At 50.1% G+C, this 25,607-nt stretch overlaps 2 protein-coding genes across 5 annotated transcripts; one reads left to right on the top strand and one right to left on the bottom strand.

The window, feature by feature from the left end:
• The first annotated feature begins 460 nt into the window (after positions 1–460).
• On the top strand, positions 461–17,829 carry LOC119100771 (adenylate kinase isoenzyme 1). 4 transcript variants are annotated; one of them, XM_037223902.1, is made up of 8 exons: positions 10,007–10,026; positions 10,301–10,406; positions 11,536–11,578; positions 11,938–11,994; positions 14,900–15,063; positions 15,192–15,308; positions 15,576–15,761; positions 17,055–17,829. In XM_037223902.1, exons 2-8 carry the CDS (start codon positions 10,386–10,388, stop codon positions 17,136–17,138), a joined length of 672 nt encoding a protein of 223 aa, XP_037079797.1. In that variant the 5' UTR covers positions 10,007–10,026; positions 10,301–10,385; the 3' UTR covers positions 17,139–17,829. The 4 variants fall into 4 exon arrangements, with proteins under 4 accessions (XP_037079799.1, XP_037079798.1, XP_037079796.1 ...); XM_037223904.1 differs by lacking the exons at positions 10,007–10,026; positions 10,301–10,406 and adding an exon at positions 461–562; XM_037223903.1 differs by lacking the exons at positions 10,007–10,026; positions 10,301–10,406 and adding an exon at positions 464–567.
• Positions 17,821–25,607, bottom strand: LOC119100554 (28S ribosomal protein S31, mitochondrial). The gene is made up of 7 exons (XM_037223637.1): positions 25,543–25,607; positions 22,489–22,654; positions 21,410–21,596; positions 20,783–20,912; positions 19,364–19,602; positions 18,553–18,708; positions 17,821–18,164 (listed from the first exon to the last, which is right to left on the bottom strand). The coding sequence occupies exons 1-7, from the start codon at positions 25,605–25,607 to the stop codon at positions 17,935–17,937; spliced, it is 1,173 nt and encodes a 390-aa protein (XP_037079532.1). The 3' UTR covers positions 17,821–17,934.

Raw genomic sequence — 25,607 nt, 5'->3', positions numbered from 1 at the left:
GCAGGGGCTCATGACCCAGTCGCAGTTGACCGCAGGGGTTCATGACCCAGCCGCAGTTGACCGCAGGGGCTCATGACCCAGTCACAGTTGACCGCAGGGATTCACGACCCAGTCGCAATTGACCGCAGGGGTTCATGACCCAGTCGCAGCGGAGCGTGCCAAACGAGTGTCGCCCCGCCCGCTGTCCGTCGCAGCTTGGCGACCAAGCGTGCGCTGCTCGATCCGGTGCCGCACAGAGGCATGCTCAGACGCGTCTCCCAGCGTCCGCTGCTGCACGCAATGTGTTTGGCGAAGCGTTATACCTTCAGCTGTATTCCCGCTTCTATTTCTATAGTTACGATTGTTGTTGCTGTGAGATCACTGACTGCCCCGTATGGCTAGCTCCTGGGCTCGCCCCTGCCGCCGTGTTGGCCGCCCGGTCAGTGAAGGGCGAAGCTGTCTGTTGTTGAGTGGCGGTCGCACGCTCACCTGACTGGCGGCGAGGACCGGTGTCGTTCCGCACTTGCTACAGGACGAGACAGCGCGCTGACCAGCCCGGAGGCCCACACAGGATCGGCCGTCGGTAAGGTATGCCCTGTTTTGGCGCGTGCCAGCGCTAGGTCGGCACCGTCCGGCTCAGCGCGGTGTCTTGGTAAGAACTGCTGGAGCGGCCAGGTTCCAACTGTCGTGCTACGTCCACCATATTGAAGTTTTCATTTTTAGACGAAGTGACATAACAACAAAGTGCATCATTCGGCTTCTGCGAAGGTACGCTTAAATACACGCTTGCTTTTGGGTATTTACTTTATGATTTAAGAGATCGCATCACGTGACCCTTCACACCCGTTAGCTTTTTTGACCTTGTGGGATTATTATGCAGCTATCTTAATTAAAGAAAATGTCTTCATCGGTGGAGTTATTCATATCATGTGAATACCATTGGAAAAATAGCATGCAAACCCTTACAATGCCGTGCGGTGGAACTGTGCGATACAAACGACAGACTATTCCATGGGGCCAAATTTTGTACCAAGTCTGAAACGGTACTTTTTTAATTCATCATCATGCACCAATTCATCATTCCACGCCCGCGGATTTGGTCAAGTAGGCTTAAACATTTAAGCACAGCAAATGTGAGATCACGAAGAGGCACAAGGTGATGAAATTAAAAATGCTTCCTGGTTAGATATTGACAATTTTAATAGCCTTGCCGGCAAACTATGAGTCCTGCTCCTGCTCACGCATTTCCTTCCGGCATCTGACACGTGGGGCCAATCAAGTCCATGTCTGTTAACGCTATCGTAAAGAGTGACTTCTGACTACGTTACTGGTTAGAAGGCCCGGATTGATAGCAATCTGTCACGTTTGCTGAGGGCGGCTCCATTGTTGGTAGTTAGTCGACCATTGAGCGGAAGTTAGATTGGTTTGATTTGAATTAGAGCCCTTTCGCCCAGTAGTGATAGTTGCAATGGCAATGGGGATTAAACAATTAAAAATGGCAAATAGAAGGAGAACGCTCTCACACTCTGCTGACAATAAGAATGAAAAGTGGTAGGCAAAACTACATGCATCTGGGATCCTCCGCCGAGATTTAGTCCGCACAGAGGCCCTATACGGCCTCTATTAGGCAAGGACTTGATTGGTCTCACATGTCAAATGCAGGAAAGAAGTGCAGGAGCAGGAGGAGCAGGACTCGTGGTTTTCCGGCAAGGCTATTCAGATTGTCCGCACAGAGGCCCTATACGGGGTATGTGGTCGGCACATTGACAGGATCCCAATCAAGGGGCACTTAAGCCCAATCATGACTGGCACATGCAGTCCGCATCGGATAAACGAGCGTTACAAAGATGCAGGACGAGGCCACTCATGGCTGGCACATGCAGTTTGCCTGAGATGAGCGGGGCTTTGCGGGGATGCAGGATGTGGCGTGAATGAGAAGGGAAGGGCGGATGGGCGAGGTCATCGTGATGGTTAATCCAATATTGATTCTGACGCTCAAATACCAAGCCTCGTAGCCTCTCGAATAGACGGGTCAGCGAACCTTCACCAAGGGGCGGGGGGCATTGCGCTATAGACCGACCGGTCATCATACAGGCCGCATGGCTGTCCAGTGCTCTGATTTCAGCCGTGAAGCTTTTAAATCGATCAGTGACTTTGGCCGCGTTACGGTGCTGGGCACTTTTTAGAGAATGCATTGACGGATTATCTCTGGTGGACTATAACGCGCGTGAAAATGATTAAAACGGAAAACGATGGGGAATAAAACGATCGATAATAACTGGCCACAAGTAGCAATCGATCTAATAGTAGATCGACAGTAACTGGCCCTCAGCAGTCCCATTGGCCAGTTAAGTCCCTGAGCATTCAGAAGAAAACGCCATCGCCCCGGAAGCTCCTCAGTAGCCAGAGAGACCCTCAATGGTTGGCAGGACTTTCAACAGCTAAAACAGTTCATTAGCATCCGCAGGGTTCCTGGGCACACATAGGGCTGTAAGAGACCGTTTCGGCTCCTTAGAGACCAAAGGGAGCCTTTTAAAATGAAGTCCGAACCTTTTGAATGGATGGATTTCTGGGGTCGACGCCCATGCTGCGCAGGGCTTGTTGTATCAGCCCTGACCCCCACCATTTGATCGTGAAATTCCAGGTAGACGGCCGATTTTGGTGACGAGAGTTTAACATACACCAGTGCTAGCCATAGTTGGCCCTGCTCTCTGACGTCACCTGGCTTTTGGGCACCGAAGGCTTAAACACATCCATCCCCAAAACAAAAGATTTAACGTGTGACACATGCGACGCATCACTGCCCCTGCCGCCACAAGCAAGCCGCGCACGCCGCGCCTGAATGCCCGGGGCCTGGTCGGTGGCGCAGCCCGGCCACGGTCGGTGTCGTTAAGCACCGGCTCGCCGGCGCCAGAGCCCTGCCACAGATCGCTCTGCGGCGCAACAAGCCACGGTGATTGTCACGATCCGCCGACCGACGCATCGGCGTTCGCCGCAGCCCGCTGGCGCGTGGCCAAGCGGGCTGTCTGGCTGGCGTCAGCTCCCAGGCCGTCGAGCGCCGTCCAAGCCGCACTTCGGTCGCTCCCTATTTATAGGCGGCACGGAGCTGCGGTGGCCGCCAGGGCAGCCTCGGGACCGACACTCGCGCCCCGACGTTCGCTGCCCAGCGCGGCCCGGTAAGCGGGCCCCGCCGGGTCAGCGGGGCGTTTCAGAGCCCGCCGGCGAGCGTGCTCGGCGCGGCGCGAGCGGCGGGACCGTCGTCGGCGCGCTGTCAGACGGTGCCCGGGCCGACGGCGTCCGCAGCTAGGCAGCGGGGACGTGAGTCAGGCGCGCCGGCAACGCGCAGCCGTCCCCCGTTGCCAAGAGCGCCGCCGGCAACGCTGGACGCTGCCGGCTGCCGGTGCCGCCAGAGGGCGCCGGTGACGAGCGGCTCGGCTGCGGCGGCGGTGACTCGTGAAGTGCTGCAGCCATGTTCCACCTCATGTACCAGTTCGTGGATAACATGGTAGGTGGCTGGGGGTTAGTGGTGCATGCGTAATTACGTCATGGGTTGAATGTGACAAACTGTTCCGCCAGATAGCCAAGTGCACGAAAAAGGCTTTACAGTGACACAGCGCAGGCCAACATGTGAAACATTTGCTGAAAAATGGACCATAGCCGGTGTGATTTTGCTAGGTGTCAGCACTACCCATTATATGAGCCAGGCCTCCGATCATGCGAAAAATAATTGCCGACTCACTATCTCCAAAGTAACAGCAGGGACTGGTGCACGCTACGAGCATGACCAATACCCATTGAGAATTCTTAGAACGTTTGAGCTGCGTTGCTCAGTTCATTCATCAGCCGTTTTACGAGAAGGCCGTTGATCGTGACTCAGCGTGTTGGCCCAGCACTCATCGTGGTGGTGCTCAGTCATAAGCGTCGCCGCGGAGGCGCAGTGGAAACATTTGCCCGTGCTTAACTAAACCCGTTAAATCCGGGATTCCTCCTTAATCCAGACGAATGGGAATGGGTCATTGGGTTTTGACGGATCGCACGTGTTTTTGCCCGCCAATGTCAAAATTTTCCAATCAGCCGGTACATGGTGGCTTTAGTGTGGTTATGTACCAAAGCGCTCGGTCCTTACAAGCTCAACCCTTTCGGGCATTACCTTTTACCCTGGCTTTGGCACTTTTATGTTCTGCTATCCAATCCTTCGCCTTTGTTATTTTTCAACTTCTCCATGTGATGTATGTGTAAATTTAACAGCATTTCGATATACGCATTCAGCAGAAATCGACAACCACTTTGGATAAAAGCCAACTTGCTTTTGCCAACAACAGCTTCCGTAAAGCTGACAAGTTACGTGAAGATTTTAGGTAGGGCACCCAGAGGTTTGACCTCCAGGGATCAGAAAACGTCAACCATTTAATATCGACAAACCATTAAGTATCTAGTTTTTCACCTAATACATTATTTCTCTTCGCGTTCAGCACGGGAACGAACGAACTACGCATTGCGACCCTGTCGATTCCCTTTCAAACCGCTACAGGAGCAGCAGGTCTGGGATCAGAGTGACGTCTCTGGCCTTTTCGCGGGGCATCAGAAGCTGCGACTCTGGATTTCATCGACAACAGCGATGTTCGCCACTGTCAACTTCAAGATATCAAACCGCACACGCAAAGTCAACTGGCAGATTAAACCTGACCCAAACTCATTTTAAATAAATATGTGCCCAAGCCAATTCAAAATTTTGACATGCGCTCGAGCGCTCGGATGGCGCGGTGTAGCGCGCCGCGCGGCCGCGCCAAACTCTGCCTGACTGTAACCAATTAAACAGCCGATCTTTTCATATGCAAATTATATTTATGTTGCAAGGTCGCTTACCTATAGCAGGTCAAATTCAGGTCATGGCTGTCAGCGAAGGCTAGGAATCGGTTAGTCTGGGGAATCGTTCAATGCGATGTGATAACGTAGTGTTAGACGAAGCCGGACATCTTTGTGAACGTTTCTTTGAACAATTGTACCACTGAATTTAGTATTAGGAATAAGTCCATTAGCTTAAGGTGTATGTAGGCATGCGCTTGATTTAAATTCCTCCATCAATGGCTCTTCCGAATTTGCGTCTAGTCCATTAATGCCAACACAACATAAAGTAAGCTCATCGCCTGATGCCTAACCAGTTAAATCAAAAAAGAAGTACACGATTTCTGTCAGAAGAAAAAACATAATGTGCGCGATAAAAAACACGAATATGTAAAGATAAGAATGGCATGCGAGCATGAGTGCGCATCAGCCACAAGACCGCCGCATCTCGAATCTCCGCCCAGCTGTTCACATCCCTCATAGCACGCTTGAAGGCGAACAGTAAGCAACACTCATTTACATTGACCGGCAGCTTATTCCATGGTAATGATGCCCGGTATCAAAAGCCCCTCTGTGGGCACGCCAGCCGGCGTTTTGGCAGCTCCAGCCGGCCTTCTTCCGTGGAGTCAGGGAGACGGTGGGATACCGAGGGCTTGGCGGTGAACATGCTGCGCAATGCGGGGGCCCGCTCTGGTAGTTGAAAGTCTTATGGACTTCGGCGACGTCGTCGCAACTCGACTAGCCGCTCCATTCGATCCCATCTGAGAGCCTGGAGTGCCGGACCAATGATGTCCTGGCGTCACGTCACTGGCACAACCCCGGCGGCAAAACTGATAACTTTCTGGAACCTGTGTAGTTGATTGTTGGCGGTGTCTCCTCCATATCGAAAGACCATACAGAATACAAGGAAGTGCGTGGGTTTCAACCAAAAACTTTAACATGTCCTGGGTGAAGTAATGCCGCAGGCGAAAGAGAGACACCAAAAGTGCATTGCACTTCTTGACCACATGACTGATGTGCAAATCCCAGGACAGAACGGGATCGGTGACGACACTGAGCACCCGGAAGAGTGAAAGGGTGACATGCGGGCATTGGCGATAGCCAACTGAAGATTTTTCGCCCTTTTTTATTTGGCTATTTCCAATAAGAATGAGATCAGCTTTTTGGGGGGCCATTTTGAGAGAGTTAGGGCGGAACCAGCTCTCCGTGGTCACTGAAGTATGTCCAATTCGAGCCTGGAGAGCAGTGAGATTTCAGTCATCTGCCTTCACTCGGTCCAACAACTGGGTGTCTGGCATGGCGGTCTGATACCAGGGGTCAGGTATTAGTATCGGATCGAAGTTCAAGTTTAGTAACAGTAGGTAGTTTTTAACAACCATTTCGATTTCTGATCACAAGGAGGTAAACAAGTGTGTTATTTAAAGTTCTCATAGGTCAAAAGAGGTCACTGCTGTAGGATGACCATGACCAGTCTTTTGTTTTTAAAAGTATTTCGCCTAGAGCAATTCTCGACGCTTATTAAAATGGAAAAATCCAAACAATCTCGCAGGTTTTTGGTCGCCGCAACCTTCCCAAGGTGAAATGAGGTCACTTACCCGACAGGATCATCTTTTGCATAGTAGAGGTATCCAGGTTGAAGCTGGTTGCACAATAAAGTCTGAGGGAGCTTCGGACACCGATCTGGAGTTTGACCTTCTCTGACCATAATTGTCCGGAAGGTTGTAATCTAGGTGTCTTAAAATTTGACACAATAGTTTCACACTCAGGTATATCCATCCCATGAATTTGGCGCATTCAGGTATCTGAGTTCTTGAGATCTTAGGGCTCAAAGTGCTCCCACCCCCACCCGAGCGGCGTTATATTCAACTGGCCACCCTGGGAGTGCTGAAGTGAAAGAAGTAAGGCGACTGAACCTTACACATCACGTTTATGGGCCACGTCAGATCCGTGATGATCTTACGAAATCAAGTATAAATTACAACTTTTAAGTAGTGATTGCAATGCCAAGCAGAACGGGGTCATGTGCGGAACATCTGCAATAACGAAGATATTTGTCGAATCTTCACAGGCGTAAAAAGCTGTGACCCCTGGAAGTTACCGAGTACCAGACCGATATTCGTCTGTCGAATGCAGCACACGATATCAGAAAGGCACAGCTAGGCGAAGCGAGGCATGGTACAGACATTCGATTAAAAGAGGTTTAGTCTGGTTTCAGCTTGTCAGCTCACCCTGTCTATCCAGCAAGGTGTACTAAAATCGTCCTTGCCGAACATCGCTCTGGTATTCGATGACCTCTAGAGGCCAAAGCCTTCGATGCCCCGAGAAATGCCGAGGGATGTTTTTGCTATAATGGATGTTCCATGCTTGCAGCGATTTTAACCAAAATCAAAGGGGTCAGGATTTGCCAGATTGTAGGAGCCCGTCACGGCGCTTAAGTCAGTGAGAAATCATGTGTCGGGCAGAAATCCATCATTACCAGACATTTATAAGTTTTTTAAGAACTAGGAGTCATTTAATGATGCTCTTGACACCATCCGACTCGGCAATATATGCACTGTCTGTAAAGTTATCGTTTATACCTGATGTTAAAAATTCCGCAATCTGATCATGTGGTCTGACCTGACCTCAAACCTGGTTCGGCCATCTGCTTGTTGTACATGAAAACTTGCATCCAGTTGGCGGCACGTTGCGCGCAGTTTTCCATAATAGATCGTTGGTTGTTTCTTGATTTTTGCCGTTTTACTGTTTAGGCGCCCTCCCCCTCCCCTCCATGCCGGCCACTATTTATGGTACGTGGAGCTTTTCCCAATTATATCGCCGTTTAGGTTACTGATTTTTTTTGTGGGGGGGGGGGGCTGTTCCCGCTCTTAGGTAGCATCTGCCATGCTGGCCACCATCTATGTTAAGCGCAGTATTTTCAGCTAAGTTAGTTAAGACTCTTGATTTTTTTGCGTCTGCGTAACTTGTAGCACTGGCTTGCCATTTTTTTTACGCAATATTATCATGCTTACCCGACGGATTTTTCACCAACACCATACTGCAATCACTCTATTCTCAAGTCCCAGCTTGCATAAAAGCAACAAACGCTGTGACTGACTCAATAATTTGAATGAAGCTCCTGTATGGGTTTTGAAGTTACGTACTCGCACATGATGTTGTGAAATGCATAATGTTATGCATACCTTTCTAGACATAGTGGCTATACTCACCAATAATCAGTCTTACGAAAGAAAATCTGCTTAGGAGTAGGAGTCTACAGGCAATAATCATATTTGCTTAGATTTAATATACATGTAACTGTAATTGTTATATATATATATATATATATATATATATATATATATATTGTTGGCTAGATGATCTTCTGTACTCATCTACAGGTCATTACTACTGAGGTAATTCTCTGTAATAAACCAACTAACTGGGGGGACCGCAAATGGTGCGAAACCATTGGTGCACCGGCATTACATGGGCTTTTACGCAACAAATTTTTTCCGTCCTAACATGGGCAGCAAACGTCACTTTACTGAGATTCCGCAACTAGCATTCATAAATTCACGCCATCTCATGCATGCTCGTCACCGGCCATAAAAAGGGAGCCCTATGGTGTGATCGCTATGCACAGTCTGCGTAGGTTATGCGCAACGATCAGACTCCTCATTTGTGAGCGGAACCTTAGAGCCCCACACCACTCATATCTCGGAATTTATCCGGCCCACACAGGAATTTATCCATCACACTTTGCAGCCACCTGGTGCAAGGCTCATCGTGGCATCAGCACGTAGCTCCCACCTTCTCTCGTCACAGAATAATGCCGGAGTCCCTCATCGGTACGCCGGAATCCCTCATCGGCTCTGAGGAGTCATAATGCGAAGCCTCTAGGGCGCATATAGCCTTTGGTGATAAAAATCCTTTCATTACACTCGTGGAAAAATCACAGTCGCCCTAAGCTGTAGGCAGTATATGAGCTGTGCAATATAATTGATTTGACGTATAATGTGGACCTGACTGCGACGCGTCATATCTTCCGGCACAAAATTCAGGGAGCAGATTACTTATTGATCTGCCATTTTGTCTAGACTGTTCATTGAAACGCACAAACAATACCAGGTCGGGGTCAGCACGTCATTTGGAACACAAAGTAACGGCATAACTGTGTATTAGAAATGCTGATTACCATGATGTCATGCAAGCGTGAAAGGAATGCACGGCATACAGCTGATCAGAACAAAGTACAAGTACGTAAGCTCAACGTTCTTACAAAATGCATCTTTCCAATTGTCAATTGCCAAACAAGAAGAAAAAGGGGCCGGAGATCTAAGAATCACCCAAGGGTCGGCGGCTCCTCCGCCGGGTTTGCATTTTGGTGAGGTGTAGGCACCGAGCGCCCGGCCGTCGACACCCCAGGCCGATAGGATTCCGAACACCGTGCCTGTCTCACTGTCTCAAACCCCTCGTACTGTCTGAACCTCCCTCTCTCTACTGGCTGAGTGTCTTAATCCGACGAGGTTGATGTTTCAAAGAGCCGTCCACTACTGAGCTTCCTGGCGCGCATGTCCGGAACGAGCACTCGGGCCAAACGAAACAAACAAAAACCGTACTCGCACATTGAAAAAAAACAATGTGACCCGCGGCGGATTGATACGCCGAGCGCCACAGGCACATTCGATTGAAAGAGGTTAGCGACTTTGGCTAGAGCTTGTCAGTTCGCCTCGCTTATCCAGACTCACAAGATATAGTCTATGCTGAATGCCGATCTGATATTCGAGGATCGCGAGGTAACGAAACATAGAAACACGCATGAAAGATGCTTGGAAAGGAATCCCGTCTTCGACAACCAAAACTTTTTGCCTGTTCCGATCACAATTTTTTACTCGTGCTTGGGACCCCGCTCATTGCTATCGGATAGTTTCTTTCTTACGATACAAATAATGGTGCATTCGATACGTTAAAGAGTTGTATAAACCTGCAATCTGCATGCTAATCAAATTTCAAGGCAATCCGTCATTTAATTTTGCCTAAAATCAAATAATACTGGACCCATCTTGGACTTCGGCGGATCGTTTCCATATAAAGTAAAACCTCCCTAAATATGGTAGCTTTTTATCAAAGCTACCAAACAAGCTTTCTGCTTGATACAGTACAGGCGCATGTGACGGCGATACAACGCGTAGCTTTGCTTAATGTTGGGTGGCGGGCGCGGTAAGGTTGAGGTCGTCTAGAATAGAATAGTTTTTGTTGTTTATAAGCGACGAGGTGTTAGAGTTTTAATTTCGGTAGTTGGGCTTTTCTGGCTGTTATTAGGGTTTTATGCTGAAATCACTAGACCGTCACCCTTGTAAAGCGATTTTTTGAAAGTGCTCTGCTGGAAATAATTTTTGTAGTGTAGTGATTTCTTGACGCACACAACCGCTTTTAACGAGCATGCAAATTAGTATTAGGCGTTTCTAACCTGCGTGCATCATGTTTGTGACAGTGATCTGTGTAGCAGCTCATCCTGTCTTCCTGGAGGAGTGTATTCCTTTCAACCCACACTAGACTCACCAAACCCACTTAAGGCAATGGGTGGATGTTGTGGAAAGGTATGTGGTATTAATAATACAAGTGCTGATTGCAGAATACCCCATAATTATGTACCTTGTTCACACATGCACATTGTCACACATAGTGGGGCAGAGCACATCATGCTGTACAATTAGTGCTGCAACTGGTTTATCAGGGCATCAACCTGATTGTGTGGTTTTTGTCATTTTCATGATTATATTGTAAATGCTTAGCCTGCCAATAAGTTGTAAATTTAAGCTGTACAAATCAGTGAGCTAAAGCCTGTGTTGTTTTTGTTCAGTGAATAGTTTTTATTCTGTAACTCAAACATGCACTTCTAATTTTGTGCATCTAATGCTTGTGATATAATTGTTTTATGATAGTGTACCTTTTTGATCCATACAGGCTTTGACATTGCATTGTGATACATATGCTTTCATGCATATGCTGATGGTTACTAGCCTGTGACATTATAAGAGCTTGTTGAGTGATTGAGAGATTTTTACAGATGTGGTGCGAAAGGTTGTTAAAGGATCAGACATCCTGAGGAAAATATGTGGAAATTTTCATTAAATATGTATGAAATTATTTCATTAAATATGACCAAATTTCATTTCCTTTCATAAATTTCATTAAATATGTATGAAATCTTCATTAAATATGTGGAAATTTGCAGCAAGTATGTTTGAGGTTGCTGCATACTGCCCATATCCACTAAGTGTATGCCAACAATTTTCTCTGGCATACAGATACAGCATACAAACTAGCCATGAGGGTTGCCATGTTACCAGGGGGGGGGGGGAGGTTGAATATGTGATAGGGGAATTTGTATAGGGATCCTTTCATATGGTATGATATGGTGTACAAGGCATTAAAGTCAATGTCAAAAGTGCAAGAGTGATGTTGTTTCTGGAATTAGTATTTACAACCATGGTGGGGTTGAAAAGCCCTTTTCAGAATGGTTTGCCCATTCTAGGAAAGTTAAATTGTTAGTTGTGTTTTGCGCAACCAATGGATTTCACCATGGGCCACCACAGATATGGTATACCACTGTTGTTGGCATTGTCGCACGGCACCGCTTTCGCACGGTTACATCACATGCGTCGTTGGTTCCTAAAATGGGCAGGCAAATGTGTGAACTTTTGTTTACTTTGATTTATGTTTCAGCAACGCTTGGCGAAGGACGCGACAGAGGTGCTAAATTTAACCCGTAAGTGTCCATTTGTACCGGCTGTGCATATCAGTGTTTCATCGCCCTCATTCAGTTGAGTGTGCGCGACACCCATCAGATGTTCTCTGGCTGATTCTGGCCCATATATGAGCAGCATCGTTAGCGCCGCAAGGGCTATTCGTTGTGGTCTCTAGGCGTTTCTGCCCATTGGTGATGACAATTTGACATCAGGTCAAAACAAATTAGAGGCCTTAAATAAATGTGTTCAAGACATTGTCTCAGGGTACAATGCATTTCCACGTTCATAAGGGATAGCATGGTTATCACAGATAAATGAGTGGATATGTTCCCAGTAATGAGTTTTGATGGTGTTGACACTGTTCCAAATTTTTCCGCAGCGGCAGAGATGTCTGAACTTTTGAAAAAGTCCAACGTGCCCGTGATCTTCATGTTGGGTGAGTACAAGCATCCTGTGTGTTACAGCAACTATCAACAGGACGGTCATGATTGTTGGTTAGAGCGAGCATGGTTATGATTGACTAAGACGCGATGGAGGCTGGACGGGGAATGATCCAGAATATCGTGCTGCTACGCTGCAAGTGAAGGAGCCATATAATGTCGTCGTTTCTCTAATGGCTGAATGTTAAAGCTCCCTCCCGTGACGCCTTTTGTAGGCGTATATTATTGCGCAACGGGTCATGAGGTTTCGTAATGCATTCGGTTCGTTCCTTAGAGTACATTCTGAAATAGAGTGTTTCGTGTCGAGTTAAACGTCATAAATGTGATACCATCGCAAGCCTGGGTTTTTGTGTCTCTAGAAGGACATGCACAGATATTCCAAGAGGCACGGAATAAGCCGTAAAAATAAGCCGTGGAACAGTAGTCAGCACCTGGTTTGTTGCGCTTTGTTGATAGAAAGTTGAATGATTTCTTTTGGCTGATTTCCTTGATGCACAGTCTGTAATCACATCTTCAAACCCTTTGTGAGGCAAAATTTATAACCTCAGCACCTTTCCGGCATGCCCTTTTCTTTATACACTTGGAGGGCAAAAACTGTTCACAAATTTGTTAACATATCTTGCAGTATAGTTTAGGGCATAGACGTGATATTTTAGACGTTGAAAGAAGGTATAGAAGGGAGCGTGCGTGCTAAGGTTCAGCATAATCAGTCCCCCTTTTCTTTGCGTGACGGGCTCGGACACAAAGGCGTGCAATAGTACAGAATTAAGCAGTTTTGCCGGTTTTGGAGCGCGTGAGCGATGGGGCCAACGCTAGCCGGAATCACAGTATTCAGCCCGTAGGTCCAGTGGTGGCTGGTGCTCCTTATGGTGTCAAATGACACCTCCTCCCGCGTGGCCGTGATGGCCTACTTCGGCTCGTCTAGACCGGGGAACTTCTGGTGGTGAGATCAGTACACTGCCTCCAACAGCGCATTCCAGACGCGGCAGTCTCGAGGATTGAGAACAGCGGAGTTTGGTGGACACTCGTGCTGTCTGACGAGTTGGCAGAGTTCGGCGGGGAACTCCTGAGTGGTCCAGTTGTGTGGGAGGGGAGCCGTCTTGCTGGGCAGTGGAGCCGGCTGGGTGGAGCCCTTCCCAGGTCGGTAGCAGCTTCTCGTCCAGCAGCCGAATGTACGAAACCCAGCGGTCTTTCTCGCTTTCGATGTTCGAAACGAAAAAAAACTAGTTGTTCCGTTCCAGGTGACGTCGACGCTAACCATACATGGCTTTCTACAAAGGTCTCGGTTTCTCGTGGCACAGTCGATTTCCTGGGACCTCGCCCTTCTTGCCGCTTCCATAGACGCGGTTGTTCTGGACGTTCAACGGCATGTGAATCGTGAGATGCCTCATCGGTGAAAAACACGCCCGTGACTTCTCGCCGCCAATCTTCTGGCATAAATCCCTGATCCGGGGCTTCCGTTTATGACACACGGCGCCTGCCATCGTTGACGTTCATCTTCATATATTTCAAGCTGGCCAGACCCTTCACTTCGCCATGTGGTCGTCGGATCTGGGTGTTCCGGGGCTTCTGCTGCCTGACCTTCTGGCGCAGGAGTTCTCCTCGTTACCCTCAAGTTTCTGGATAATCCGGTTCATAATTTGTTTTGTCCTTTGACGCTCTGGAAAGTCGGCCACAACACGAGCGTCTCGCCTGCCTTTTTTGGTCGAGTTGGACCTCGATAGGATGGCGCATCTTCTCCTGAGAATCATTATTACGTTGCTCAACAAACTCACTTGCTTACAAACAAACTTACTATGTGGAACCACAAGCTGGCAAGCAGCATTCAGAAATGTCTTCAAATGGTCTCAGTATCCAGCTAAATCATCCGAAAACATGCGTCAAAATGTGTTATGCGCATAGGAAGGTTGGTTGATAGGGAGTCTGAAAAGGGGACACCCACATCATAATATGGCTTCGTGAATTCGCGAGGATCACCGAACAATGGAAAAGGTAGCCAATTTTTTTTCCAAAGAACTACTTTCGTTCCAATTCATTACTCTGACCCCGCCTTAGTTGTTGTGCCGTCTTTTGGGGAGTAATTGTGTTATCGAACCCGCAAAATTACTAATCCATAAGGACGTGCTATTGTATATATATATATATATATATATATATATATATATATTTATATATTGTGTGTATTATGCATACACATCGTAGCAAAATACCAGGTTACTTTGAAGAGCCCATTATTGAGCACGTGATTTATAAACAAATGTAGAAAGGCGTACGTCATTGTCTTGCCTGCTATAATCCTCGTGTATGTTGCTTGCTACCTGTTAGCTCGCCTCGACTGAATCAGCGTCCGCGTTTTGAGTGTGCGAGTGGGTGGTACCTGAGTGGGCAGGTCAGGTGCCCATCCCCCTTCACACACACATGCTTAAATGTACTGTATGTAATTTGCTTGTGAATGCAGGGTGGCAGTACAATTCGGGGCAAGCGAGTAAAGCTAAACAAATTGGTACTTTCAACGGGTGGACCACGTCTGAACGTAGACAACTTCATGAGATACCCGCACCTCTCCCTGTGGGCGCACAGCACATCATCAAAGCATTCAGCTGTGGGCCTTGAAACGATGTTCACCTATCAGTTCAAAGTTGGGTTAGCAAAAATATCTAAAGGCCCGACAGTGTCTGTGCCACACAGGTAAGTTGGACTCCTTATCCGAATTGTTCCTACTGCATAGAGGCAAAACGTACACAGACGATTGCAAGTCTTTCGCCCTGGCTTAAAAAACCGGACTGCAAGAAGTGACCTGGCAGACGCGCTGTCGCCCCGAGCATTGTGACGTCATTGGTATGGGTAGTGAGGGCGGCGCTGTGCTGGGATCATGGCAGCGGTGTGTGGCCACGCCGGCAGGCGGCCCCGGCAGCGGCAAGGGCACCCAGTGCGAGAAGATCGCGGAAAAGTACGGCTTCACGCACCTGTCTTCGGGCGACCTGCTGCGCGCCGAGGTCGACTCCGGCTCCGACCTCGGCAAGCAGATGAAGGAGACCATGGACGCCGGCGACCTAGTGCCCATGGTCAGTGGCGGGGAGCCTCCGCGGCAGCCGTCCAGTGACCAATGGAACGAGTGCATGGTCGTTGACATTAGGCACTCCATCAAGCCCACCTCTTAAGCCCGTCTAGTCACTGTCCTCCGTGTTGGCAGGAAACTGTGCTACGCCTGATCCGAGAGGGGATGGTGCTGAAGCTGGAGAACAGCAAGGGCTTCCTCATCGACGGCTACCCGCGGGAGGTGGACCAAGCAGTCAAGTTTGAGGAGCAGGTGAGCTGTGGTGACAGATGACCCTCGGCTCTGTATTGGCTTTCGCCCCTGTGATCCCGGCTCTCTGTCGGCTGTCGCCCCTGTGATCCCGGCTCTGTATCGACTGTGATCCCGGCTCTGTACCGGCTGTGACTGCTGTGACCTCCGGTTATGTGTCGGCTGTGACCTCTACGATGCCCGGCTCTGTGTCGGCTGTGACTCCTAGGACGCCGGCTCTGCGTCGCGCCGCGCGCGGTGCCAGCATGCCTGACCTCTGGCTGGCCGCAGGTGTGCCCCTGCTCGCTGGTGCTCTACTTCGAGGTGTCAGACGCCTTGATGACAGAGCGCCTGCTGAAGCGGGGCGAGACGTCCGGCCGCTCCGATGACAACGCCGAGACCATCAAGAAGCGGCTCGAGACGTTCCATAGCGTCACCGAGCCGTTGGTGACACATTTTGACCAGCGCTGCAAGCGGGTGAGAGACCAGCGCCGGGCAGGGGCGGTCGGCGGCATGGTGCTGCGCCCACCCGGACGGGGCGTGGCCGGCAGTCGGGGCTATCCAGGCGGAGGTTGTCGTGGTTGTGTGTTGTAGCGATCGCACGTGTTGGCTGGCAGCTTCCTTGCCTGAATGATACGCCATACCCCATACTGGTTCGCTCGATTTCACTGTTGCCCCTAGCCACCTATCAACATGTACACGGGCACTGCACGATGAGGAGTCCAGTCACTTTATCGCTGGCTGAAAGTCGGTTATATGTCACATGGTAGATAAATTAATGTGTGGCATCCTTCCCATATGTAAGCTGCATGGTACACAAATGAGGTTATGACACCCTTCCCACATGTAAGGCGCACACGCACTTTGAGTGGCACAAGCTTGTGAACAGCATCGTTCTAGATGCCTTTCGATGTCTCACAGTGCAAGTTGGTGTATAAATGGTAGTTTGTACGGAGCCGAGAACGAGGTGAGCCATTTATGTGTAGCGAGAACGGTAGCGATTTCGTTTTGCGACGCTTTGTTTTCAATGCAATGTTTAAAAATTACAAATTCATATATGTGTAACTTTAAGTACAAATGCACTTCAAGTGTAGCAGATAGCACATTCATTTGTATGCCAGGTAGTCATAAATCTGCCGCAATAAGTGGCGCAATTGTAACTTATTACTTCCTGTGTGACATTTAAGACGTATCACATGACAGAGTCCAGTTTCCACGCGTGGCAGATTTTGTATTTGCATTTGAGCAGCTCGCTTGGCGAAAAAGGCAGCTGGCGGCAAAGTGCTGCGTGGGACAGTGTGATTTTGTTCGCACTAAACAAGTTACTTTCCTCTCAACGGCGCGGTATGTAACGATGATTTTACGTCCGCTCGTACATTAAGCTTTTACGGTACCGCGTGATGAATCGTGTGTACTGGCGGTGTAGAAGTGGGCTGTGCCATCCGTCTACTTATAAACCGGCCATTTGTGTAGCGGCTCGTTCAGTAACTTTTGTTAGGTCGCACTTTTGACAAACGACATTATGATTGGTATGTTATGACCGCTTTCATTTTGAGTGGTTATCTTAACCCGACAAGAGAAGTTATCTTGCGGTCAGCCATGTTAGACACAGGGACCATTCTGATTCTGCCCACACCAACGCGTAACGGTGAGATGGCATTTGAAGCCGAAACGTCCGAAAACCAACAACTACACTTACGATCACGTAACCACATAACCAACACCGCACCGTGTAACGACTGGCCGCCCGTCGGCCGGTGATGACCGCAGATAAACGGCGAGCGGGCCGTGGACGAAATCTTCGAGGACGTCTGCAAGGAGCTGGACGCCCTGTGCAGCGCGCCGGCCGAGTGAGACGGCCGGAGCCTGCTCGGCCGAGTGTGGACTGCGCGGCGCGCTGGCCGCCCGGTGATAACGCGTGTTCAAAAGTTGGTCAGCCAGGCTGTCGGGCGCTGACCCGGGCGCTGGTGAGACCCGCGGTCGGGTGGGTTGCCAGTGGGTAGCGTAGGAGCGCCGGGCTCGCCTTTCCCGTCGCTGGCGTGAACGCTGGTAAGGTGTAAGGAAAGTTTAACGCAGTTTTAGCGGTTTGTCTCGTCCGCACACAGCGAATCTCACGAGTGGCTTCCGTGTCGTAAAATCTACGTTTTCTGTGACTTCTGATGGTGGCTGTTACAAACTTGTCTGTGGGTACGCGGTGGAAATGGATGGCCTTGACGTCACAAAATTCACGTTTGCTGTGAGCCCGCTCGGAGGCGATGTCACAAACTTGTATCCTACAGTTGATACGATAACTTTTATACGGATAAGCGGGCACGATAGGCGAAAAGGCGCAAACACCCAAAACCCTGTGCTATGTTCAGATGACTGTTTTTGTTGCATACCGCAGCGCACGCATGCTAGTCAGGGTCACGCAGGGTCATGAATTCTAGTCTGTTCAGCTTCTCTGCGCGTGTTACGGCTGCGTCTTACGGTGCGCGACGCTGCATGTTCCGTTTCTCTGGTTCGATTGTTCTGTTCTGAGACATAAATGCATGGAGTGATTGCACACGTGTGTCGCCTGTATTGTGCGCCCGGTCGGGACGCCACTCAGAGCCAGTCGCTCACTGCCACTCCCACTACTCGCTGCACCAAATAGACTCGCTCCGCCCACTTACATGGCCTTCAGCTCCGCCAGCAGCTGCTGCTTCTCAGCGAAGTAGTCCCTGAACCAGACGATGTGCTCGCGCTTCTCCTCAACCGAGAGCCACGGGTTCTTGCCGAGCGCCACGCACACGAGTTCCATGAAGTGGCGGAGGGGGCCGCGCTGGGGACACCACGGCTCCAGGTGGCGCTCCAGGAACACGTGCTCGTGGAAGCCGACGGCCGCCTCCGCCTCCAGTCCTGGGGGACGAGGGGGCCGTCAGCGGGCTGAGTCAGCTCCGTGGAGGCTGCCGGGCGAGGGCGTCCTAAGAGCCTGGCTGCGGCGACGACAGGACGCCTGTGGTCGTGGCGGCACCGCGTCAATCTCAAGCGATCGGTGCGATGCAGCAGCTAAAGCGGCCATACAAAGGTTCGCAGGCTTCACAAACAATGCTCACGCCGCTTACGGAGGGGAGACGCCCGTCGTGGCTGAAATGCCCCGGCGTTTGCCTGGTAAGCGCGCCCTGGCAATGAGCCCGGTTCCTGAACGCTTCCCTCATCGATAGGTTCCCGGCCGACCATAAGCCCGGGATGGGCATTCAAACAGCGTGACCATCGGCCGGTGCAGCCGGCAACAGCACACACCCACCCTGTTCGTTGTCGACGGGCAGGTGCCACAGTTTGCCCTGCTCGGTCCACAGGATCATCTCCTGCCAGGCGTTGGCCGGCGGGTGGGTGACGGCCAGCCGCAACTCCCGCTCGTGCAGCCGCTCCCACTGACTGGCGGCACCGGTTGGCACCAGCTCTGCGCACCCGGCGGCCAACACAGCCCACACGTGTCAAAGGCCGGCTTGGGGCGCAACATTTGCACCAGCGCACTTCACACTCACAGTGTTCAGCAGGCGGCATCAACACAGATCCAAGATGGCCGTCCCGTCTGTGATTCTCTCAGAAGCCCGTATCTGTATCATCCGGTGTACGGATTCCCTCAGAATCCGGACACCGGCATGAGCGAGTCCTTTACAGCAGGTCAAGTCAGCATACCACTGTATGGGGGCGTGAGAGCAGTACAGCGGATGCCGTTGTGCAACGAGCTATGGTTATACATGAGTTTCTTGCTCCTTACAACAACCTCTGGCATGCATTGATCAGGTGGAGTCTGTGTGCTTACTGATGCAGATTCAACAAATCATGGCCTAAATCATGGCCCGTCACGTTACTGTAACACTTGAATTGCTATGCAGTCGTATGTTTCGTGCCTTGAAATCTGTGAAATCTGTGAATGTTAAAAGGCCCCACATGCAAGCACCCGCTGATTCAATACCGCAAGTTTCGATAAACAAGCCTTTCCGGGCACGCAGTTATACTGCAGGGTGATCGGCACCTCAGGGAACAGCAATAGTCGTGTTGAAGCCCTGCGCCTGCGGCCGGCGGCGCGCGGCCGTCGCTGTCACGCTCACCGCTGGCGCCGACCCGCCCCTGGTCGGTGAAGATGCCGAGCGCGTCGCCCGTGTACAGCTGCACGTGTTCGGGAGGCGAGTGCCGCTCGGACGGCGCCCGCTGCTGGCCGGGCGTCTCAGCCCGCTCGCGGCGGACCCGGCCCACAGCGTCGGCGCGCCGCTCGCCCAGCTGGTGACGCACCTGCTGCGAGCGGCCCGGTGCCGGCCGCTGGTCCACCTTCATACCGGACATCAGCTCACTGCCGGCACGGCGGCGGGCTGGGTGAGCGCGTGCGCTTCATCAGCTCACTGGAAGTGGCACGTGAAGGATGAACCGAATGTTAACCAGATATCATCTCACTGAGGGTGGTGGTGTGCGGGATAATCTTATAATTAACCAGGCATTACCTCATCGGAGACTGCTGTGGATGGGGTGAGGATATCGACCAGACATCTAACGCGGCGTGGACGGTGGCGTGCGGCACGAACATACATCTCACTGCCACCGAACATCAGCTTCTGGCTGAGAACAGTACGCAAGTAATGAATTCGTCTTATCCGCCCAACGAGATCGGCCCATGCGGGATGAGTTGCCATCCTTCCACAACTTGCCAAGGAAATGCATGACGTGGGCTGCATGAAGACAGAACAATGGTTGAGGAGCACCGGCTGGACACTCCATTTCCACATCACGGATGGAGCCGATCCTGGGCCGCGCCCGGACCTAGACCAGCTCCTCTCCGTACCCCATCTATGGCCAACCCTGGTCCCAAAAATAAGGCCGACTCTCCTGTGCGTGGGTTGTGGCCAAGCGCGGTGCATACCTAAACCCATACACGAGAGTGGTCCGTGCCTGAGCTGGCAAGGGGCGGCGGCCGGGAGGGACCGCTGGAGTCCGCTGGCCGGCGGCAGCGCCGTTGGCCCGGCGTAGGCGCCCAAGCCACGCCTGGTCCAGGTCCGTAACCTGGGTCGGCTCCTTTACGTGCCTGAGGTTGACATTGATCCAGAGGCCACATATGAGCTGATGCCATTCCTGGCCCAGTTCTGAGGTAGGCCTTGAATCGTGCCATTCCTAGCCCGTCGCTGAGTTCCGATCGGTCTTGAGCCGCACCGGAGCTGCCTCTGTTGATCCGCCTGAGCTCCGATCGGTCCTGACCCGTACATGAGCTGGTTCTGATGACCTACCTGAGCTCCGATCGGTCCTGACCCGCACCGGAGCTGGTTCTGATGACCTACCTGAGCTGCGGCCGGTCCTGACCCGCGCCAGAGCTGATTCTGATGATCTACCTGAGCTGCGGCCGGTCCTGACCAGCACCGGAGCTGATTCTGATGACCTACCTGAGCTGCGGGCGGTCCTGACCCGCACCAGAGCTGATTCTGATGATCCACCTGAGCTGCGGGCGGTCCTGACCCGCACCAGAGCTGGTTCTGATGACCTACCTGAGCTGCGGCCGGTCGGCCGACGCCCCGTCCTCCCCATTGAGCTTGAACAGCAGCTCGGCCTCGGTGCGCGCCGTGTCTCCGCCGAGCGAGGAGGCGACGTCGCGAGCCGCCTGCGCCACCTCCTCGTCTGCGACACGTGTGTGGAGTCAGTCACCCCCATCAACATCAGCAGCACATGCTCGACTGGCCACCAGCCGCAGATTTCATAAAGCAGTGCATGCTTAAGCACTCACGAACAAGTGTTTGCCTGCACCCCCACAACATCTGATAATATAGAACAAAGCAATTTCTTGCTCCAGCTGATTTTCTCGCTGTTGCGCTGTTTTTACACTTCTGCTTTTGGGTAGACAAGCTGTTAATTGTTGTGAATTGACTTGCTTTCAAGTCAGGACTTCCAAAATGTATTCTGATTGGACCAGCATATCATGCAACCTGAACCCTTCAGATAATTTCAACATGACACATCTGGTCAGTGCAGTACAATCTAAGACCTGGCAGTGATACACAGGGCCAGTCTGCATCACATCACCTCCACGCCAAGGGACCCAGGCCTGCACCTTGTCAGTCAGCTCAGCCCCCCACGGGCACCACCACAAATCCCCTGGAATGCAGCATCACACTCACCCAGGGTTAGCTGTTTGACTGGCGGAGGCTGTGTGGGAGCAGCAGCAGAAGTGGCGGTGGGGGTGGGGGCAGAGGCAGGGGCAGGCCGGTCTGGCCGTGCCACCACATGTCGGGGCCGCGGCTGGCGGCCTGGTCGTGCCAGTCGGCCAGACACGCCACCATCCTTGTCACTGGGCACTGCTGATGTCTGGTGGACATGGCGTGGCCAACCCCCATCAGGAGCTGATGGTGACATACACTCAATGACATGGCTGGTATCTGACATGGGCTTGCAATGAAATCTACTCCCTTGAATCCTGATACTGCTTCTTAAAGCACATGTACTTACAAACCGAGCCTCTATCATTCAAGGCATCAGTATGACCTTGCTCCAGGTACAGCAGGAAAGGGTATCTCAACCAGAAAGAATGTGATCTAGTTGAGAGTATAGCACTGTGCTACCCTGCTGGTTTACATCAGCCACCTTCCATACCAGGAGCAAAAAAGCAAGCTCCAGCACCCCAATCTGTTCTACATCAAATGTATAACAGACAGAGCATGATAGCCATAGTGATAAATGGGTAACTAGACCTGGCCAAGGAAGGCTTTTACCAGCAGAGTCCTTGATGATCACAAGCAGCTGTTGCATGAAAGTAGTCAGGCCTGGGGCACAAGAATGTGGGTAGCTGCTGGAGTATCTGCACAGAAAATAACTGCAACTTCCTGCTTGTCCACAGGGCCCTAGCCCTGACTGCCAACTAGCATAAAACTTAATGTAGTTGGACTAAACCATGCTGATGACATAACCTGGGCTGGAGAATGAAACAATCTTAAGAGAGCTTAATGAGAATGGATACATACATATATATATATATATATATATATATATATATATATATATATATATATATATATATATATATATATATATATATAAGTGGAAAACTAGCATCTAAATAATCTGTCAGCATCTAGTAAGGCAAATAATACACACCTTTTCTACAAGAAATACATATGAAGATCCCCACTCACTTTATATAAGCCATGGCAAAAATAAAAAAACAGGTCTGTGAACCTCTTTCCCTGCAATATAACAGTACCTTCTGAATGGACTCAAGCAAATCATTGAGCTTGAGCTTAGCTGCTTTTCTTTTTTCTTCAGCTTTAGCTTTTATCTTGGCTTTGTTTTCACTATCTTCAGAAGCATCATTGCCAGTAGAGCAATATTGTTTGTCACCAATAACTTGTCTTCTTGCACCTCTCAAACTGGTTAAAAAAACACAACACAAGACCTATTAGGAGACTGACAATGCACTGTCAGAAACAGCATAAGAACAAACACTCATAAGCAAAAATGCACATTGATTGAAAACTAAGCAAGACATCTTGCATAGGTCAGGGTGTACTTTCCTACCTAACATTAGAAAAAATCATTGTACACCATTCATCGTGTTTAAGGCAGGACATAAATAATCTCAAAACAGGTAGAATCATGCTCCTACCTTCAAATTTCAATACCTTCGATAGCGGGCCCCCGAGCGCCGCGCGCACCGCACCGCCTTGACTCCCCAGCGCCGTTTCTGCGTTGCCGTTGCGTAAATACAATATTTCTGCTTACCAAGAACTCTACAAAATGTACGGGACTAAAGTAAACCATTCGTCGTGTTTAAGGCAGGACATCTCGTAAATAATCACAGAACAGGTAGATTCATTATCTTACCTTCAATTTTTTATAATTATGATGGCGAGCTCCCGAGCGCCGCAGATTCTACCTGTTTTGAGGTTATTTATGATGCGTGCCGCCTTAAACACGACGAATGGTGTGCAATGATTTTTTCTAACGTTAGGTAGGAAAGTACACCTACACCCTTGCATATGACTGGCTTTTTCTGAACATATATGTCACCACATACAACAGTGCATTCTCAACCATGTATGATTAGTGCGTTCAAAAACATATCACACTCGACATCAAGAACCATCCAGACTGGACCTTACACTATACAAGTGGTGATTTTTCAACCATTTTCAAAAAGAACCAATCACCTAAATTGCAAAGAAGCAGTTGCCTACGAATATCATGCTTTTCATGACAACTTATACTATCATCTGAAAGTTCACTGTTGCTGGTAGTGTGTAGGACACCAGGTACTCCTCCAAAGCTAATATCACTGAGAAGCTCTTACCTGGCAGACCCCCAGCGATGGTAAGGTTCTCCCGAATCGACGAAGAACAAACGCCATGGCATATAAATGTGAAAAATCAAACAGTGCCAGGTCAGAAAAACTGATTTCACTTAAGCAACCATTTCATCGCCATGAGAACACAAATCTCTCCCCGTTGTAGGCGGTCCGGGCCTCACACCCACCAAACACGCCGCCCGCCTCTCAAGCCCAAGGCGGTATAAGAGTGGTATAAAACCGTCCGGCGATTCTCGCATCTTCGCCTTATCGTGACGTCATTGGCTCAAGGACTAAATGGTCGATGGGAATCTAGACGACGGTGCTGAGATCCAACCGGCCCGTCGAAATATTAGTACAAATATTGGAAAAGCTGCTGGACGTTTGGTTGTATATAACACGCGCGAGCTGACTACATGCACTTTTATAGCGAGGATGGTCATGTGATTTGCAAGCTATATGCGGTGAAGCTTTCAGATTCAATGGCGTGTGAAAAGTGAAGATGTATGGGCGGACGCTTATTCGGAATAGGGAGGCAGGAACATCGGGCTGTCTTCGCACCCAGAAACGAACAAACTGATAGTGGCATACGCATTTGAATAGCAAACCCATTGCGTCAAAATTTAACGACGAGCATGATAATGTACATGGCAACTTTAAGCAGCAAGCCATTACAATGTTTTTTTTCAGAGTCGTGCGGCCCTGTACCCCGTTGTCGCGCCGCTGTCAGTGTACGATGGGCCAGATTGACCTCAAAAGTGAGATTAATTCAGTGAATGAAGATTAATTCTATTGCCTGTCTCAAACCAGTTGTCCATGCATAATCCTAATCTGCACTCCATTTTTGTTGTATGAAAAGGTCAAACTTCCGACTTGTTTTTGGTTCAAGTTGAGGCTACTGACCTGTTATGATATTTCAGCCAGTTAATTGGAATTAATTTCGTGTGTGAGGTACTTTTACAGGTTGAACTTGAGTTGAGCATTATTTTCTAACTACTGATGATCAAAACAATTGCTTAGCACATTTGTATGTGGCGCAAGAAGTCAATCAGGTCTTGCACGTTGATCCTTACTTGTCTAGTCGAAATCAGTATCGCTGGTGTCGTAGTCTACTATACATGACCTGGCTCTGGGAGGGCCGTGTTGTAGAATGGCGAATGCCTCTTCCGACAGCGCAGTTTTGCCCTTGGAAGTTCTTTGACTACGTGCACTGACCGCCGACGAGCTGGTCACAGGACCACTGATGGTGACCAGCATGTATCCAATCTGGTCGGCGATGTTATGCATGCATTATTTAGCGTGTCCCACATAGTACGCTTGTACGCCCTTATTGCGAGACTCTTGTGCTTCTTCGCTGAAGAGTTCGAGTGGCATTGGCAGTGCGTTAATGACGGCTGCCTCATCGAGAAGTACTCGGTGCGCGGACACGGGCACTGGATGCCACGAAGGGAGGTATATATGCAGTTCGCCTGTTCCATGGCAGGAGGCACCTAGTTTCTCACCGTCTTTTTGGTATCCGGATGCCATGGATTGTAAAAGGCAGTGTGCAGCTGTCGAATTAGGCACTCGCCGATCCCGATGATCTCAGCAAAGACCGCTTCCTTTGCGAAGGTCAGCCGGGCTGTATTGCCAGGGGCTGTATTGTTTGAGGGCCATTTCCTGCAACTCTCAGGCGGTCTACATGAAAATGGAGTCTTTCCCAAAACGCTGCTTATCTTGCTTTTGTCTTCTGTTGCACCTGCTCCTTTTGTCCTTTGACCTGGTCTACCACTTCTGTAGCTCAAGACGATAGGTGATGGGGAGCATGCACTCAAAAACCCTTATCCATGCGTGCAGAGTGCTGACACCAAATTGCAAGTGGTTTTTGCTGACTCCAAGTTGCCGGATGTGCTGCAGATCGTTCATGACCTTTGGCGCTGCCTTGCAGAAAAGACATCGTTGCAATGAGCCAATTTCCGTCATTGCACTTGCCACCTTGCGTCGGTCATGGTCTCGCGCGAGGAAAGGTCCACCTTCATGGCGAAGCGCTCGAGGTGCAT

This window comes from Pollicipes pollicipes, unplaced genomic scaffold (assembly GCF_011947565.3).
Source record: "Pollicipes pollicipes isolate AB1234 unplaced genomic scaffold, Ppol_2.1 Scaffold_4881;HRSCAF=5763_pilon_pilon_pilon, whole genome shotgun sequence".
NCBI classification, from domain to species: Eukaryota; Metazoa; Arthropoda; class Thecostraca; order Pollicipedomorpha; family Pollicipedidae; genus Pollicipes; species Pollicipes pollicipes.
This window is presented reverse-complemented; position numbering and strand designations above follow the sequence as displayed.

Bases quoted from the DNA above. Each gene is read 5' to 3' on its own strand.
- LOC119100771 (XM_037223901.1), top strand. From the start codon at position 3,449: ATGTTCCACCTCATGTACCAGTTCGTGGATAACATG. The intron at 11,579-11,937 runs GTAAGTGTCCAT...ATTTTTCCGCAG, and splicing joins AGAGGTGCTAAATTTAACCC to CGGCAGAGATGTCTGAACTT. The intron at 15,309-15,575 runs GTGAGCTGTGGT...GGCTGGCCGCAG, and splicing joins CAGTCAAGTTTGAGGAGCAG to GTGTGCCCCTGCTCGCTGGT.
- LOC119100554 (XM_037223637.1), bottom strand. From the start codon at position 25,607: ATGCACCTCGAGCGCTTCGCCATGAAGGTGGACCTTTCCTCGCGCGAG. The intron at 22,655-25,542 runs GTGGCAAGTGCA...TTTTTTAACCAG, and splicing joins GAGACCATGACCGACGCAAG to TTTGAGAGGTGCAAGAAGAC. The intron at 21,597-22,488 runs GTACTGTTATAT...CATGTCCACCAG, and splicing joins TGCTTGAGTCCATTCAGAAG to ACATCAGCAGTGCCCAGTGA.